Source organism: Tachysurus fulvidraco, chromosome 18 (assembly GCF_022655615.1).
Source record: "Tachysurus fulvidraco isolate hzauxx_2018 chromosome 18, HZAU_PFXX_2.0, whole genome shotgun sequence".
In the NCBI taxonomy this organism is placed as follows: Eukaryota; Metazoa; Chordata; class Actinopteri; order Siluriformes; family Bagridae; genus Tachysurus; species Tachysurus fulvidraco.
Window position 1 is genome coordinate 904448 of NC_062535.1, and position 20041 is coordinate 924488.

General features: G+C 43.7%; 1 protein-coding gene across 1 annotated transcript in view; it reads left to right on the forward strand.

The window, feature by feature from the left end:
* Positions 1 to 3620: 3620 nt before the first annotated feature.
* Positions 3621 to 20041, forward strand: part of grin2ab (glutamate receptor, ionotropic, N-methyl D-aspartate 2A, b) — a 98482-nt gene continuing 82061 nt past the window's right edge. The window contains exons 1-2 of the mRNA XM_047802732.1: positions 3621 to 4017; positions 14958 to 15356. Coding sequence (XP_047658688.1) covers positions 14976 to 15356 — 381 coding nt within the window. The 5' untranslated portion in view covers positions 3621 to 4017; positions 14958 to 14975. The remainder of the gene's footprint in view (positions 4018 to 14957; positions 15357 to 20041) is intronic.

Genomic DNA, 20041 nt, shown 5'->3' on the forward strand with positions numbered 1-20041 from the left:
AGTCAGGCCACGACGGCATCCACAGACATTTTAATGAAGTACAATAAGGTTTTAAAGTGTATTAAGTTTATTCCCTGTCTGTAAGGGTCCTCTGTAGCGTAGTTCTGTCCAACATTGTGCTGTAAGCGGCGTGAATTATGCATGAGTTGTATGTTAAGGAGCGCTGAGCTTTTCTCCATCAGTCTTTCATGCGTGAGCCGCTTGTTCAGTCCAACATCAAACAGCACGTTTCCCTCCGGAAACTCGCTATGCTTTTCCAGCAAACAGCCGCATTCAAAGCTGCACAGAGGAACCGACGGCACCTCCGGCACCAAGGAGACGTCTTTCTGCTTTTTGCGGATAATTGTGTTTTCACTTATTGCCTTGAAGCTGTAAAGCCTGCAGATGTCGGAAGCGTCTTCAGGGTGTGGTGGAACCTGTGAGTTCATGCTGTCAAATGCCAGTGCATTAAAACCTCGATTCTAATCTCAGATGATTGCTCAGTAACGTGACAAAAACAAACCTGTTACTGTACGTGATAACAGGAACTAACTTGTCTTACAATAATGTACAAAGCGCTGTGGTGTCGGAGAAACTCAGGAGTTCGGGACACACTGGTATAGGAAGTGAATCAGTTGTGCGGTGGGGTTAATAAATCTCTGACATGGTGCCATGTCAAAGCAAAGCTGAAAACTGACCAGGGTAATACAGGTATGAACAGATTATTGCCCCGTTTACACCTCTGTTATTGTCACCTACCTTATTAGACCTGCATTAGTTCTCAGTTAATCGTCTGATCAGAATCTTTAATCCTTCACCAGTCTAATTACTGGAACATTTGTCAGTTTTCTCATGCTCTCCTTCTTCCTTCTGCTTTACAGATTTACATGGCTGCATCATCCCACCGTTCCTCACGAATGACCCGCACTATGATACCGTACACTGCTATTCCTGCTCACTCTTCAACACACTTCAGCCAGAGCTGGTGACAGTCATCTCCACATCTCTGCTGACCCGAGACATCCCAGAGTCCCACTGTGACACCGACAGGGTTTACTGTAAATGAAGGAATGAACTCATAAAGCCTTTTTCTTTTTAAACCTCATTTCTTCACCACTTCTTAAATAATAAAAATGTAAACAAACTGTTTAAATCTCTGAACTTGTATTACATTTCTGCATGGAAACATGCATTTGTGCATGTGTGTGTGTTTGTGTGTGTATGTGTATGTATGTGCATTTCTACGTGTGTGTGTGTGTGTGTTTGTGTGCATGTGTATGTATATATGTGCAATTGTACATATGTGAGTGTTTGTGCATGTGTGTGTTTGTTTGTTTGTGCGTGCGTGTGTGTGTTTGTGTGTGCATTTGTACATGTGTGTGTGTGTGTGTGTGTGTGTGTGTATTTGTTCTTCTGATTAAACATTTAAAAGTCTTGACTGTATTATTGAGGGGATTTTCACTGATCCAAAGAAAAAACTCTGAACAGATGGAAGTGACTTGAAGTGTTTAATATCGGCATCAGATTTTTCTCTCTGAATCCACCGAGTGTGTGTGTGTGTGTGTGTGTGTGTGTGTGTGTGTGTGTGTGTGTGTGTGTGTGTGTGATTAATTACAAACATCTTAATAAAACACAAACTAGCATGCTATTAGTGAAGAGCGTTAATTGTGAAAAACACTTCAAAACACTCCAAATATCGATTACCCACTCACACCATTACACAAACACATCAGTGTTGTACAAACTGCCCTGGAATAAAACTGCACCAACTGAGTTTGTCACCTAAATTTTATTTTAGATTGCAGCATTTTTAATATTATTCCTTTTCACACCCTGCGAGATCCCAATAAAGGCAGATTACATGATGACGATCCTGTAACAGTTGAAGAAAATGAGTTTGTTCTGCTCATATCATCAAACAGCGTGACAGAGAGAGAGAGAGAGAGGGAGAGAGAGAGAGAGAGAGAGGGAGAGAGAGAGGTGGAACCAGAGAGAAAGATGGGAGCGAGGAAGGAGATAGACTAATAGAAGGTAGAGGAAGGCTAGAATTGGAGAAGTTGACAAAGAGGCAGTGAGCTGAGAGCGGAATGAGAGAGGAGAGAGAGACGCGAGAGGAAAGACAGAGAGTAGAGAGAGAGAGAGAGACGCGAGAAACAGAGAGAGAGGAGAGGGGAGAGAGGGAGAGAGAGAGAGAGACGACGGGAGAGGAGAGGAGAGGAGAGAGAGAAGAGAGAGGAGAGAGAGAGAAAGAGAGAGAGAGAGAGGAGCAGAGAGGAGAGAGAGAGGAGAGAGGAGAGAGAGAGAGAGAAGAGAGAAAGAGAGAGAAAGAGAGAGGGAGAGAGAGAGAGTGGGAGAGAGAGAGAGAGGAGAGGACGAAGAGAGAGGAGAGACGAGAGGAGAGAGAGAGGAGCATGAGAGAGAGAGAGAGAGAGAGAGGGAGAGAGAGAGAGAGAGGAGAGAGGAGAGAGAGGAGAGAGATAGAGAGCGAGGAGAGAGAGAGAGAGAGAGAGAGAAAGACAGAGGAGAGAGAGAGAAGCGAGAGAGAGAGAGAAGAAAGACGGAGAGAGGGAGAGAGAGGAGAGGACAGGAGACAGACTTGAGATAGGCAGAGTATGGAGAGAACGGAGAGAAGAGAGGGGCTGAGACATAGAGAGGGAGCGAAGAAGGTAAACAGACGCCGGAATAAGAGGAGGAGAGAGGAGAGAGAAGAGGAGAGAGACAGAGAGGAGAGAGAGAAGAGAGAAGGAGAGAGGACAGACCAGACAGCCAGAGAGAGGGCGAGAGAGAGGAGGAGAGCAGATGACCAACGAGAGAGAGAATAACAAGAAGAGGAAAAAGAGAGAGAGAAGAGAGAGAGAGAGCAGCCGAGAGAGAGAGAGATGAGAGACAGAAAGGACAGAGAGAGAGAGACTGAGGAGAGTGAGAGAGAGAGAGAATGAGTGAGAGAGAGAGAAGGGAGAGAGGAAGAGGAAGGATGCAGGAGAGGCGAGGCGAGGACAGACAGAGAGAGAGCGAAAGAGAGTGAGAAGGAGAGAGGGGAAGAGAGAGAAGGAGACGAGGAGAGAGAGAGACAGGAGCGAGAGAGAGAGAGAGAGGGAGAGAGAGTGAGAGAGACAGAGGGAGAGAGAGAGAGAGAGAGAGAGAGAGAGAGAGAGAGAGAGAGAGAGAGTGTAGAATTTATATAGAATAAACGCAGTAGCTCGCGCGCAGCCTACTGGAAATTAAAATGGGCGGGAAAGTTAAAACGTTAACGGAGAGTGTCCGTGGATTTGTATAATATAAATGTTACAAACCCAATAAAACGTCTTTAGGTGACACACAGAGCTCAGTGTGTTTATTACCTGTAACCTAAACGCGCCTGTTTAAGGTCTGATCGTGTAACTGACGCGCGTGGGAGGCACTGCGTCCGTGCGCGGGGACGCTCGAGACTGTCACCGAGAATCCGACCGAAACCCTAATCCGTGTAATCTACTAGTGTTTACGGCGTGTCTAACTGTCTGGGATTCTGCTCTCACGTGTAAATTAATCGCCGTTGTGTCGGCTGGTGTGTGTGTGTGTGTGTGTGTGTGTGTGTGTGTGTGTGTGTGTGTGTGTGTGTGTGTGTGTGTGTGTGTGTGTGTCCTCCCCTCCCGACTAAAGAGAGAGAGAGAGAGAGAGAGAGAGAGAGAGAGAGAGAGAGAGAGAGAGAGACAGTGTGATGTTGAATATCCACCTTACAGAGACGGTACCGGAGGCACGCGGACGGTACCGGAGGCACGCGGACCTGTTCCACCGGCTCCACTGCGGAAAGATGCGCTCGAGACTCTGAGAAAAAAAAAAATCCCACCGGATTCTATGTACTTTCTGTTAGCTAACAACCATTAACAAAAAATTCGTTTGTTCCTCCCACACACTTTAGAGATGATGAAGGTAAGCACAAGGACACCGGTGGATTTACACCGTCTCTGTTCAACTTGAACGGATTTTACCGAATCTGAGACGATGGGAAACGATCTGCTCAGCCATTAGAATGGTGCAAACGTGTAAAGAAGGAATCGGGTGAGTGGTTTAGTCTTTAATAAGTGCCTTAATACCTGATGGAAATGTGCGTTATGTGTGTGTGTGTGTGTGTGTGTGTGTGTGTGTGTGTGTGTGTGTGCGCGCGCGTGTGTGTTTGTGCGTGTGTTTGTGTGTGTGTGTGCGCGCGCGTGTGTGTTTGTGCGTGTGTTTGTGTGTGTGTGTTTGTGTGTGTGTGTAGGTGTGTGTGTGTGTGTGTGTGTGTGTGTGTGTATGTGTGTGTGTGTGAGAGAGTGTATGTGAGTGTGTGTGTTTCTTTCTTTATTTCTTTCTTTATTTATTTGCATATTTATATATTTATATATTTATGTATTTATTTAAAATAATGTGTGTGTATATTTGACGTGGTCCCGTAACTTGTTATCACGAGAGGAGAATTAATAATAAATCTATAATCATTATTTTAGTATTATTATTTTTTTTATTTTGTCAGACCGTTGATGCGCAACACCTGCTGCGCGAGCGCCCTACATAGACCGCGCAGCGCGTGAGGGGAATACCACATATACACGTAGGGGCACGCGCACACACACACACACACACGCACGCGGCGGTTAAACTTGAACGAACGCCGCACGCGCTCATTCTGGTGCAGCATCAATTCCAGCCATTTTTGTGTTTGTACGCGTTTCTGTTGGACGTGTCAGAGTCTTTCTGAATGATTCCCGTGAGATGAACCGTGTGTCGGTGTCGACACTCAGAGTTACGAGATTAGCCTGTTAGCTATCACGAGCTAACCGTGTGTGAGCTGTCAGTTACACTGAGACATGTACACAACTTCTGTTCTTAGTAACAACACTACTGTACAACTAGGTACAAAGTAGGAGATGTTTAGTAGGAGATCACACTCACCACACACACACACACACACACACACACACACACACACACACACACACACACACACCACACACACAACACACCACGCACACAACACACCACATCACACACAACACACACCACACACCGCACCACAGGTCGTATTTACACCGAACCATAAGTTTGAAGCTCAGTAATGTTCCTCTCCAGCAGGGGGCGCCGTTATTACACTGCACAGCTTAATGAAGAGGGATTTGCTGGTTTTGGGGCACAGTCACGTTGGACAAACTCGTTTTCTGACATTTTCCTTTCAACAGGATTATTTCCGAAAAAGGTTCTTCCTGTGGAGAAATATGAAGTGATACAGTGTGTGTGTGTGTGTGTGTGTGTGTGTGTGTGTGTGTGTGTGTGTGTGTGTGTGTTCACCAAATTGACACAAACACATTCTGAGTCTATAAAGAATTGCTAAAGCCTGAAGTCTCAAAATGCAGAAAGGTTAAGGGGAGTAGAGTAAAAGATGTTCAGTTAAATCTCTTTCTCTTGGTGTGTGTGTGTGTGTGTGTGTGTGTGTGTGTGTAAGTGTGACACAGGTGTTTATTTTAAGACAGTGTGGAGCTCTCTCAGCCTCTCGCCCTTCCCACACACACACACACACACACACACACACACACACACACACACACACACACACACACACACACACACACACACACACACACCCCACAGTGTTTAATGCACCATCATTGACCTCCTTATCTCCATCTACAGCTTGCTTTCCTGAACCTTCACACTGACTGAGGTCTGGATAAGAATCATGTTTTTTTTCTAACTTTGTTGTCCAAATGCATTTATGCTAATGATTCAGCAGAAGGCAGAACATCACACCTAGCTTTCAGAAAAGGGACATTTTTCTCAGATTTGTGGATCTGATTAGTGGATTGATCAAAATTTCATGATCATTTTAAAGATCATTTTAATGTTTTTCCTGAGACATGTCTGTTAAGTAACATTTCCAGTTTATTGTAATGAATACGACGGATTTGTAAAGGAAACGTATTAATCCACAAAAGCTGGTCCAGAGGCTGAGAAAGTTCTTTTTGACTCGTCCTTTTAAATTGACCAAACAAAAATCCTACACACTAGGGCTGTGCGATACGACTGAAAACTGTATCATGATATCAGTGCGTCATATCGGTCGATATCGATAATTATTGATCTTTATGACCCATTTAAAATAAGGACCAGGAGAAAAATATTAGATTTAAACTTTTTTATTGTAAACTTCACCTTCCTCTGATCAGAATCCCCTCAGTTATTAAGACAGAAACGTCACCAACCAGGAAACCTCCAATAATTATAATGTAAACATGAGTCTAAAGTCACAATGAACACTTAACTATTATCTCTTAACATTTAAGGTGAAATAAAATGTAAGAAATGTTTAATAAAGTGTAATAAAATAGTGCAACGTGTTATAAAATATAAATATAAACAGAGAAAGCTGAGAATTTAGTGCAGGTTTAGTGTGAGGAAGTTCACTAGCTGTTCACCTTCTGGTGACTAAAGTGTGTAAAATATGTGCAGTGTTTAGTAAAGAGAAATAAACCTGAGGTAGACTGAGATACGTCTGTAATATAAAACACAGACCTGAGGTAGACTGAGATACGTCTGTAATATAAAACACAAACCTGAGGTAGACTGAGATACGTCTGTAATATAAAACACAGACCTGAGGTAGACTGAGATACGTCTGTAATATAAAACACAGACCTGAGGTAGACCGAGATACGTCTGTAATATAAAACACAGACCTGAGGTAGACTGAGATACGTCTGTAATATAAAACACAAACCTGAGGTAGACTGAGATACGTCTGTAATATAAAACACAGACCTGAGGTAGACTGAGATACGTCTGTAATATAAAACACAGACCTGAGGTAGACTGAGATACGTCTGTAATATAAAACACAGATCTGAGGTAGACTGAGATACGTCTGTAATATAAAACACAGACCTGAGGTAGACTGAGATACGTCTGTAATATAAAACACAGACCTGAGGTAGACTGAGATACGTCTGTAATATAAAACACACACCTGAGGTAGACTGAGATACGTCTGTAATATAAAACACAGACCTGAGGTAGACTGAGATACGTCTGTAATATAAAACACAGACCTGAGGTAGCCTGAGCTACGTCTGTAATATAAAACACACACCTGAGGTAGACTGAGATACGTCTGTAATATAAAACACAGACCTGAGGTAGACTGAGATACGTCTGTAATATAAAACACAGACCTGAGGTAGACTGAGATACGTCTGTAATATAAAACACAGACCTGAGGTAGACTGAGATACGTCTGTAATATAAAACACAGACCTGAGGTAGACTGAGATACGTCTGTAATATAAAACACAGACCTGAGGTAGACTGAGATACGTCTGTAATATAAAACACAGACCTGAGGTAGACTGAGATACGTCTGTAATATAAAACACAGACCTGAGGTAGACTGAGATACGTCTGTAATATAAAACACAGACCTGAGGTAGACTGAGATACGTCTGTAATATAAAACACAGACCTGAGGTAGACTGAGATACGTCTGTAATATAAAACACACACCTGAGGTAGACTGAGATACGTCTGTAATATAAAACACAGACCTGAGGTAGACTGAGATACGTCTGTAATATAAAACACAGACCTGAGGTAGACTGAGATACGTCTGTAATATAAAACACAGACCTGAGGTAGACTGAGATACGTCTGTAATATAAAACACAGACCTGAGGTAGACTGAGATACGTCTGTAATATAAAACACAACCCTGAGGTAGACTGAGATACGTCTGTAATATAAAACACAGACCTGAGGTAGACTGAGATACGTCTGTAATATAAAACACAGACCTGAGGTAGACTGAGATACGTCTGTAATATAAAACACAGACCTGAGGTAGACTGAGATACGTCTGTAATATAAAACACAGACCTGAGGTAGACTGAGATACGTCTGTAATATAAAACACAGACCTGAGGTAGACTGAGATACGTCTGTAATATAAAACACAGACCTGAGGTAGACTGAGATACGTCTGTAATATAAAACACAGACCTGAGGTAGACTGAGATACGTCTGTAATATAAAACACAACCCTGAGGTAGACTGAGATACGTCTGTAATATAAAACACAGACCTGAGGTAGACTGAGATAGGTCTGTAATATAAAACTCAGACCTGAGGTAGACTGAGATACGTCTGTAATATAAAACACAGACCTGAGGTAGACTGAGATACGTCTGTAATATAAAACACAGACCTGAGGTAGACTGAGATACGTCTGTAATATAAAACACAACCCTGAGGTAGACTGAGATACGTCTGTAATATAAAACACAGACCTGATACAGTAACATTGTGTGGAATATAAAACCTGCAGAAAGATGAAAAAGTCGCTGATTTTTCCTTTTATTTACAATTCTCTCGCTCGCTGCGGCTCATTTCCTGCTCATCAGTCGCTGGTTACTGAAGAGGAATCCAGCAGACCGGCACGGAACGTGATACTGTTACATGATTGGCTGTTAGCGTGTCACTCCCTACGTTGCTGGGTTACCAGAGAACGAGCGCCTTTGTTAATGCGACCAAACTTGCTTCGGCAACCTCTGTTTTCTTCTGACAAAAATGTCTGATCAAGAACTTAAAAGAACGGTAATAAAAATTCCATTTTCTTTTTTTTTCCCGGAAAAAAAAAGAATAAAAAATATAGAACGTTTTTCTCGAACACATTTTATTTTATTGATATCGATCACGTGTCTATCGAAATAAGTATCGTTATCATTTTATCGCCCAGCCCTACTACAGACTCAAGTTTAAAACTAATCCAGTATGAATAGGGCTTAGCTTTCTTACTCAAACTGATCATTAATGACTGCAGTAATTGTTGTGAACGTTTATTTGAACATAACTGTCTCTCTGTTTGAAGATGGTACCTAAGTGCTTAAAGGTTCTGTGTTTGACCGAAAGGTGACAAGCCAGAAAGTCACTGTTTACAAGGTGGAGGCTTTCATTTTAAGCCTATTCGGATTGGAGTAATTTTCTACGCAGTGATTAGACCAGAGTGATTATGATCAGAGAATCTCTGTGTCGTGGTTTGAACCCGTAACATCTTTGTGTTTTATGGGACGTTTGTACACGTGTCTGTAAAGATATACACCGTGTTTCCTCTTCTATAACACGAGCAGTAAAAATCACCCCAGGTTATATAAATTATATACACAAATAACTGAACTGACACCTCAGAGGAGATCATGTTGTATCCTGTGGGGGAAAAGGGTTTGATTTTTTTTTACTTTTTCTTGATGAGAAAGTTCTTGCTCTACTCCAGACAAAACTAAAATCATTTTAAAATGGTAAAATATTAATGATATTAATAATGACACGGTGGCTTAGTGGTTAGCACGTTCGCCTCACACCTCCAGGGTCGGGGTTCGATTCCCACCTCCACCTTGTGTGTGTGGAGTTTGCATGTTCTCCCCGTGCCTCGGGGGTTTCCTCCGGGTACTCCGGTTTCCTCCCCCGGTCCAAAGACATGCATGGTAGGTTGATTGGCATCTCTGGAAAATTGTCCGTAGTGTGTGAGTGTGTGAGTGAATGAGAGTGTGTGTGTGCCCTGTGATGGGTTGGCACTCCGTCCAGGGTGTATCCTGCCTCGATGCCCGATGACGCCTGAGATAGGCACAGGCTCCCCGTGACCCGAGAAGTTCGGATAAGCGGTAGAAGATGAATGAATGAATAATAATAATAGAGGGTTGCAGGGGTTTTAGGGCTGTTTATGTGTTAATAGTATGGGCACAAATAGAGGAGACTTTAAGGTCATGTAATCTATAAAAAACAGTGTTTATAATACAGTTCCAAACAGTTTTAGATGTCAGTGTAATGAGCTGCTGTACCCAACCAGAACCGATTATTATTCCTACCCACAACTACACATATGTTTGAAAAACCACTGAAACTTAAAATCCCCTTATTTTTAGTGTTCCCCTCTCCCAACCCCACTTCACCCCAGATCCCAGCGCTATCGGTGTTAGCGTCAGACGAGAAGCTTTGTGAGCTGACAAGCAGCACGATTGAGAGAGCTGTGTGCGCTGATGGGTTGGATGTTGGTGGTGTGCATCAGTCTGATGGTACAGAGACACCAGAGTTTCTCCTCTGAGCAGATATTTTATTGACAGCTGCAGGCTCACTGTTCCCATCCTTATCTCTCTGTTGCTCCAATTCACCGTCACGCTTAAAAAGTGCTGCTCGTGTAAATGTGAGCAAGCAACAACCGACATTTTAGCCAGTTGTCAAGCCAATAAGATAACGATAAAGGTTTAAAGCAGAAGGTTTAATGTCACAGTCAAGTGTCTTTCTCTTAATAAAGGTGTGTCCCAGATCGTGGACTTACACGATATAGAGTATGACATCATTTTGTAATATAAATAGTGCAATTAGTGTAAACACGGAGTGTGGAATGTTGGACACTTTATGTACAGCTTTAGCAGGACTGACATTAGTGTTCCGTATGAGACGACATGACTATTCTAACCGTCATACACTAGGTGATAGACTACGTAGTGTGTAATACGAGTGCATAGTGTATACGACATCATCTCCTGTCCTACCTCAGTCCCCTTGTTCTGCACCACACAAAGTCATAACGTTCCACCGCATGACATCACAATAAAATCTGAAAAGAAGAATGGACCTTTAACTGAAGCCACCGCGAGAACCTTCTTGTCAACGCATTACAGTATGAGACGTGAAAGTCAAATCTCAGCTCACAGCCAAAAGAATTATTATGTAATGTGTGATATTTCTTTGCTTTTACAATCATACGGCATGAAGCAACATCTGAACACAGGGTCAGGAAATCTGCCCGTCTCGTTGGAGACGTTTAGCGATTTTTTTGCCGGTAACTGGAGCTTCTGATTCTGAATTATGAAACACAGACTCCAGGAAAGGTCAGGAGAACTGTAAGGTACGCTAAGAGTCGAGCTCTGAATCTCTCCCACGTGAACGCTCACACACACATTTACTCACGTTGGCACGGAGGCAGCTCTCTGCTAAACTCCTGAAATTCTAAAGTAGGGGAAAAAACTGGCTCTGTGTGTGTGTGTGTGTGTGTGTGTGTGCGCGTGTGTGTGTGTGTGTGCGTGTGTGTGTGTGTGTGCGTGTGTGCGTGTGAGTGTGCGTGCGTGTGTGTGTGCGTGTGTGTGAGTGTGTGTGCGTGTGTGTGTGCGTGTGAGTGCGTGTGTGTGTGCGTGTGTGTGAGTGTGTGTGCGCGTGTGTGTGTGTGTGTGTGAGTACGTGTGCGTGCGTCTGTGCGCGTGCATGTGTGTGAGTGTGTGTGAGTGAGAGTGTGTGTGTGTGTGAGTGTGCGTGTGTGTGTGTGTGCGTGTGTGTGAGTGTATGTGTGCGAGTGTGTGTGTGTGTGTGTGTGAGTACGTGTGCGTGTGTTTGTGAGTGTGTGTGTGTGTGTGTGAGTGTGTGTGTGTGTGTGTGTGTGTGAGTGTGTGTGTGTGTGTGTGAGTGTGTGTGTGAGTGTGTGAGTGAGTGTGTGTGTGTGAGTGTGTGTGTGAGTGTGTGTGTGTGTGAGTGTGTGTGAGTGTGTGTGAGTGTGTGTGTGAGTGTGTGTGTGAGTGTGTGTGTGAGTGTGTGTGTGTGAGTGTGTGAGTGAGTGTGTGTGTGTGAGTGTGTGTGTGAGTGTGTGTGTGTGTGAGTGTGTGTGAGTGTGTGTGAGTGTGTGTGAGTGTGTGTGTGAGTGTGTGTGTGTGTGTGTGTGTGTGTGTGTGTGTGTGAGTGTGTGTGAGTGTGTGTGAGTGTGTGTGAGTGTGTGTGTGAGTGTGTGTGTGTGTGTTTCTGCAGTTACTACAGCTGACACTGACTGCAGGTGTTGAGGCGAAACACAAAACAGGGTTTAGTTTAACAGCTTGTTATGAACTTCACTCTCACACATTTTAGGCAATTACCCTCATTTGTGGATTCACAGAATCTTCCCCTTAAACAACAAACACACTGAGAAAAAAGAGAGAGATGCAGAGTTTGTGTAAGCACTAAAACTGACTCGAGGCTCGCCCGAGGCCGAGGCTCTGATTGCGCTCCATCCAGCTTAATTACAGCCAGCACTTGGCCTGCTACATGACACTGTTCTGGAGGCAGGAGAGCACAAGCATGTGTCTGGATTTCTGCTGTGTCCAGTGAGGCATGAAGACCTTTTACCCCCCAAAAACAACCACGTAAATAAACCAATTAAGCAATTAGTTTGATTGGCGTTAATGAGCAGACTGTGTGTCAGGCCTGAAGTGTTTTTATTGTTAAAATGCCTCAGCTAGGTAGATGGAAGGCCGAACTGATCACGGTGTAGCGGCTGGATTTTAGAGGAAGTGTTCAGGGTGAGAATCCTGGCACCTCTTTAGCATGCAGTTCACAGTGAGCTGGTGGGTAATTGTTGGCGCTGCTGGGGCGCATCCTGATGAGTCGTTAGTCTCATGAAGGGATATGCACCTTACTAAGGTCAGCGACAGCTCGCCACTTAGTGATAAAAAAACACTTCGGTCTTCAGCAAAGCTCTTAACCTTCAGCTCCTAATCACACACTACTGAATTTTTGTCTGTGATGTCGGTACTCAATAAAAAACAAAGAGGAGCCTGTGCCTATCTCAGGCGTCATCGGGCATCGAGGCAGGATACACCCTGGACGGAGTGCCAACCCATCACAGGGCACACACACACTCTCATTCACACACACACTCACACACTACGGACAATTTCCCAGAGATGCCAATCAACCTACCATGCATGTCTTTGGACCGGGGGAGGAAACCGGAGTACCCGGAGGAAACCCCCGAGGCACAGGGAGAACATGCAAACTCCAAACACACAAGGCGGAGGTGGGAATCGAACCCCCGACCCTGAGGTGTGAGGCGAACGTGCTAACCAACCAAGTAGTTTCATTTTACAATAACTGAAATGAAATGTAATGAGAGATTTGTGGCTAAACAACACTTAAGACTAGAGGATGTGTTAAAAATGTTAACTCCTGTTATCTGAAGTGTATTATAGGCGTTATAGTTATATTTAGAATAATTCTCTATAACAGTTTTGGCTATAATTTAGCTCACATTGTCAGGATAACACACTCGCTCTAATACATTATTGTTTCTATAGTAACAGTTCATTGACAGCAATAACTTGGATTTAAAGCAGATTAAAATCCATGTTGATTAAAAAGAAGCTTAATCATTAATATGGTAGTTTATAGAGCTTCGTGTTTAACATTTATAAAAGGAGTCTCGATGTCAGGGATTAGTTACAGTACAGACGGTACAGAGACAGATCAGAGAGACGGGCGAGAGACTGTTTATAGCTGCTATAACATGCATACAGAACAGTAAGTAGTTTAAGTGTCATTAAATGTAAGTATAAATACGTGTAAAAAAGGATGTTGGTGTTATTTAACGAATTATAAATAGTGTTTTGTGTCAAATTGCTGTGATGTAAGAGTTTGGTGTGGGTGTGTGACAGCAGATCGCAGCCCTCGGCTAGCGTTTTGTTAGCGTAGCTGCCCGGCGGTAAAGGGGTTTTTAATCCTAAAAGGTTAATGAATGTTTGTGAAATCTTCTTTAAAAGTTCTAGTTGAGAATATTTTAATCTCTTCGCAGTTCATCACTACAGTGTGCGGTATGTTCTGCATCGATAGCGAACACGAGCGCAAAGCCGAGCCTGAAGCGGCTGCCGAACGTTCAGGTGATAGATTCACACACTTATTAACGAACAGGTTCAATTATTCAACGATCCAGATATTAGATCTCTATCCAGCGCCCGTAACGCCGGTCCGTCCCTGCGGCGCTTACGTAAAGCTCACACATCGTCTCAGCACTAAACCTTAGATGAGACGATACAGAGTTTGCGATCAGGGTTGAATATGAACATCTCTGAAATCGTCCAGCTTCCTGTCAGATTTGGTGTTAACAGCATCCACATCTGCTTCTCTGCATAACACTTATTAAATATTCCATATTAATGAACAGGAGGAGATTTTAGACACGTGCTTTCTTCAGGATTTCCACTGCAGGTCCTTCGTTGTGCTTTTTGAGAAGTTTTGCTTCAGTGGAATTTTAATTACTTTTCTGCTCCGTTGTTCTCTATTATTTCTGCTTTGTAAAATCTAATCACTATATTTTTAAACACACTTATGAGTTATTCTCACATCAGCCGGCTTGGGTTTTTTTTCACTTTTCGCTTGACTTAACCCTACGTAAGATGTTCCTCAGTCATCACGTAATGATGCATTTCCCTTAAGTGCACAGTGCCACCAGTCATTACTGCGCTTCAGCACACAGCTATGCGAGACATATGGAATCTGTGAGGCTACAGAATGTAGCCATATCCTGCTATAAACTATTTATGACACTTGTCAGATAAGCAGGCCATTTAAATCCACTACGTCTGCCCGGAGCTATCTCAATCATCTTAGTTAATTAGTGGAAAGTGAACCTCCGTCCCATTAAACGGTTTAAGCTAATTAAAAACTACCAGCTTTGAGTGATGGATAGGATGAGGATGGAGTGGCGTACATCAGTGGGGGCTTTTAGACACTTTAGGCTTTTTTTGTTGATGTGCTGTTTCAGCTCTTACGTACCTGAGATGTAATATGAGTCTGTAATAATTTACATAAACATTTAAAGTCACAAGCGAAGGAAGGATATCTGTCTGTCCATCCATCAATACATCCTTTCATCCGACCTCCGTCCATCTTGCCAACAGCCAGCCATTAATGCCATCTGTCTGCAATCTATCCATCTATCCTTCCATCCATTGGGTCAGCCAACCAGCCAGACCTTCATCCTTCTTGCCAGCAAACCATCTATCCATCGGTGCCATTTGTCCACCCTTCCACTCATCCACCCATCCGTCTATCCGTTGTTCCCTCCATTTCATATGAATACATTTAATAAACTGCAAAAACGTCTCATTCAAAATACATCTCTATGAATCTACCCATCCATATGTCCAGAAGCCCTTTAGTGTAATGCTCTCCACTCTTTTTGGCAGGGGCTGAAGCCAAGAATCATGGGATTTGCAGTACGCCTGGCACTGATGACCTGGGCTCTGCTGGGCTGGTCTCGGGCAGCTGAGAGCGCACCCTCTCTGAGCGTGGCGGTGATCCTGGGTGAGACCCGTGGCGTCAGTGAACGGGCATTGCGCCCAGCACCAGGCGTTGGAGCACCGCTGGACATCAGCGTGCTTGCTGTGCAGGTGAACCACACAGACCCAGGAAGCATGCTTACCCACCTGTGCCAGCTCATGGGACGCCAGCGATTACATGGCCTTGTGTACGGTGACGGAACCGACCAGGAAGCTATCGCCCAGATGCTAGACTTTGTCTCTTCCCAGACTGCTATGCCTATCCTGGGTGTCCATGGAGGTGCAGCCATGACCATGGCTGAGAAGGTGAGATTTTAAATGTTCCACATGCTGCTTGTGAAATCTCTCCCATCTGTACGTCTGCAGCTAAAGTCTAGATCTTTGGATCGTCCTAAAAGTCCTGCAAAAGCCACTGAAGGCACCTGACTCAGTTTGGGGTCCCGTGAACATGTGATATGTGCTATGAGCTTTCCTTCAAAACAACATGTCTCTCATATGTCTCTGCTAACCGCTAGTATACGAAATTCACCAGAAGTTTGTGGAATTAAAATGGCATCAGTGTCCGAAGGCGTTCTGTGAGTTGTGACTTCATTACGGAGAGCGGTTTTGCCTTACAGTTCAGTGTTCGACACACAAAGCTTACTTTTTATTGTGAATCGAAAAGAAATCATGGCTAAAAAAACTGCTCCATAAAACTAAGGAACAGGTGTTTGTTTCTGGCCGGCGGTTCGAGGGTGCTGCCAGATACCCGGTGTTTGTCTGGCCTAGTTTATCCTGGCCCATAATCTCAGCTATTTTATCAGAGCTGACACAAATCAGAGATTTACACTGACTAGTAAAGAGAGAATGTGAACACTGGATATTTTTTAGCCATGTTTTAGCTCTGCAACTTTGTGACATTTAACTAGACACTGTTTCAGATCTCTGAAAGATACCCAGCGTTGGTGATGCCATCTGTGCCAAACACAGTGTCAGGTTGCCAGTCCTACGTCCTGCTGCCTGTCAGCTTCCCTTTTTTTTTTGTCTGTTGTTGCAAGACGACTTTGGCAACAAGTTGTTGCAGGAAATTCAGTGTATGAGTGTGTGTGTGTATGTGTGTGTGTGTGTGTGTGTGTGTGTGTGGAGGGGGGTATGATGGAATACCTGTGTAAAAGCTCGACAATCCTAGAGACAGATACGTCAGGAAAAAGTTGAACCCAGTGTGCAGGTGATAATTCTGTTGCGAACATGTTGGAAACAATATGAACTGAACACAGTCCCAAACCTACACCTCAGTTATCAGTCACATAGAATTAAAATGTACTGCTACCTTTTCTCTATTTAATCATATACATCTATGTAAATTATTATCACATATGCATTAAAGTGACATTACAGAGTCCTGGCACTGAGCACCTTTATTCTAGTTTTGTTCATCAGTTTGTTACCTCATCGTGTTCTGTGTTCAGCCTTTAATCCATTTATTACATAATGTTGTAAAGTCTTTATGAGCTTTATTTCCTCTTCTGGTTTTCCAATGAAAAGACTTAAAGGTGCGGTCTCCGTTGTTTGAAAGCCAATGTTGTCACATAAAATCACCAAAACAAACACGCCCCTAACCCAAACGGGTCCCGCCCCTGTATCGATAGCTCCGCCCACACATACATACGTAACCCAGGCGACTAACAGAAAGAAACGTGTCTTTATCATAGCTGAAGGGAAGAACAATACGATTGTAGATAAACAAACAAGCAAAAATGCCACACAAGCATAATGATGTAAAGGACAAAGGCATATATTAGTTCTGTGTAACAAAGCAAAACCAACGTTACTCACCTATCGAGAAGGAAAAAAGCGCCTCGGCGTCTTAAGTAAAGTCGGCCACATATTCACAGGTCGGAGTTTCCCGAGTCGATAACTCCTGAGCTAAACGCTGTTACTACACAAAACGCGGTTGTAGCTGCCTCTCTACATTACTACGATAGAAAAGAGGTGTTATTTGTGTAGTAACAGCGTTTAGCTCAGGAGTTATTGACTCGGGAAACTCCAACCTGTGAATATGTGGCCAACTTCCTGCTCCTTCAGTTCTCTCCAGCGCTGGAAAGCTGATCCTATATTAACACGTCCTACTTCTTGTCCTTATCGTAAGTCTTTCTTCTCTTTCTTTCTTTGTTTTTATCCTCCATGTCGATGTTAAAACCGCTTTCTGCTAACGTCACACACGCGCACCGAACACTCTCTCCGCCCGTATCGACAAGTCCCGCCCCTTTCTGCTCATTGGCTACACGTTAGTTTTGTTTTTGTTTTGTTTGTCGTCCCGACTCGGTTTTCTGAAGCGTTTCTCAAACAACAGAGACCGCACCTTTAAGTGTCTAAACATTTAAGGTACAAGTATCTCGTCTGTTCACAGTGTGGTCAAAAATTGTAACACATCCACCACAATATAGCTAGATCTTCACAAATGTTAGGTGGAACCCCTGTGCACTACAGCATTCATATTCTTTCACTAATATTCAGTCATAAGTATATCAGCATTTCACCAGCTGTCACTGGGTTTCATCAGCCGCTTAACTGGAACTGACTTCAAACGAACACTAATGCGGCCATTTTCCCCGATTTACTTTTCTTAAATGCTGATGAAATCGCCTCCGAACTCTTAATGACTTTGTAGCGAATTTTTTTTTTTCCAATAGCACGACGTCGGCTTTGCCGTTTTCATTTTACGCCGCTGAACGTGTTAGCTGTAAATTCATTTTGGTGCGACGACAAACCGATCCCCCGCGCCTCGTAGGGTGCGATGTTTTTTTTTTTTCTCTGATTGTAATTTGAAGAGGGATGTTTGCTGTGCCGGGTATATATATGCAAAAGCCTTCATAATTCATGGGCGCCTGATTTATTTATTCACTCATTTGCCTGAAACGGCGTCCTCCATCACGGCTCAGACGTGTTAGGGCCTCGCTTTAGCAAAGTCACGAGAACCGTAATCAAATAAAGAGGTGCTACAGACGCACCGGGTGCGTCGGTTCCCCTGCGACCGAACGCTCCCTCCTTTCATTCTGCAGCTGAGCCACTTTCTACACAAAGCTCAAGTACACATAATCCTCTGCCCACAGAAGCTCATCTGAAGTGTTTGTAGTGAACGTGCAGATGTTCACTGTTGGCTTTTCCAATTCAGCAGAGTTTGCTTTTGAAAATCGAGTCTTGAGCATGACGACGTAACGGAATCTCCATGTTCTGAAGGCAACTCCTCCCTGTAGATGACTCCTGTCAGGGGGAAGTTACTAATGCAGCTGACATCAGAGAGTAATTAGCATATTCATGGAACAGTCATGCACGTCGTGTTTTGCATATCATAAGGTGTGACATTGGGAGGGAACGTTTTCTGAACAGAACAGCATTGATTCGGAACAGAGGATGACAGCAATAAGTCGTCTTTGGTTACGAGTCTGCAGAGTTTATGTACAAAAAGAATGTACGTAAAATTAAGCAGTAGTACAGAGGAGCTGAGAAGTAGACATGAAAGAAGCGGTTACTGAGGGTTAGGGTTAGGGAACGGTTTAGGGTTAGGGTTAGGGAACGGTTTAGGGTTAGTGAACGGGTTAGGTTTAGGGTTAGTGAACGGTTTAGGGTTAGTGAACGGTTTAGGGTTAGTGAACGGGTTAGGGTTAGTGAACGGGTTAGGGTTAGGGTTAGTGTTAGGTTTAGTGGACGGGTTAGGTTAGGGTTAGTGAACGGGTTAGGGTTAGGGAACGGTTTAGGGTTAGTGAACGGGTTAGGGTTAGTGAACGGTTTAGGGTTAGGGTTAGTGTTAGGGTTAGTGGACGGGTTAGGTTAGGGTTAGTGAACGGGTTAGGGTTAGGGAACGGGTTAGGGTTAGTGAACGGTTTAGGGTTAGGGTTAGTGAATGGGTTAGTGGACGGGTTAGGTTAGGGTTAGTGAACGGGTTAGGGTTAGGGAACGGGTTAGGGTTAGTGAACGGGTTAGGGTTAGGCTTAGTGAACGGGTTAGGGTTAGGGTTAGTGAACGGGTTAGGGTTAGTTTAGAGTTAGTGTTAGTGAACGGTTTAGGGTTAGGGTTAGTGAATGGGTTAGGGTTAGGGTTAGTGAATGGGTTAGTATTAGGGTTAGTGAATGGGTTAGGATTAGGGTTAGTGAATGGGTTAGGATTAGTGAACGGTTAGGGTTAGGGTTAGTTATTGGTTTAGGGTTAGTGAATGGTTTAGGGTTAGGATTAGTGAACGGTTAGGATTAGTGAATGGTTTTGGGTTAGGATTAGTGAACGGTTAGGGTTAGTGAATGGTTTAGGGTTAGGATTAGTGAACGATTAGAATTAGGGTTAGTGAATGGTTTCGGGTTAGGGTTAGTGAATGGGTTAGGTTTAGTGAACGGTTAGGGTTAGTGAATGGGTTAGGGTTAGTGAATGGGTTAGGGTTAGTGAATGGGTTAGGGTTAGTGAACGTTAGGGTTAGTGAATGGGTTAGGGTTAGTGAATGGGTTAGGGTTAGGGTTAGTGAATGGGTTAGGTTTAGTGAACGGTTAGGGTTAGTGAATGGGTTAGGGTTAGTGAATGGGTTAGGGTTAGTGAACGTTAGGGTTAGTGAATGGGTTAGGGTTAGTGAATGGGTTAGGGTTAGTGAACGTTAGGGTTAGTGAATGGGTTAGGGTTAGTGAATGGGTTAGGGTTAGTGAATGGGTTAGGTTAGTGAACGGGTTAGGGTTAGTGAACGTTAGGGTTAGTGAATGGGTTAGGGTTAGTGAACGGGTTAGGGTTAGTGAACGTTAGGGTTAGTGAATGGGTTAGGGTTAGTGAATGCGTTAGGGTTAGTGAACGTTAGGGTTAGTGAATGGGTTAGGGTTAGTGAATGGGTTAGGGTTAGTGAATGGGTTAGGGTTAGGGTTAGGGTTAGGGTTAGTGAACGGGTTAGGGTTAGTGAATGGGTTAGGGTTAGTGAATGGGTTAGGGTTAGTGAATGGGTTAGGGTTAGTGAACGGTTTCACACATTTATGTTCATG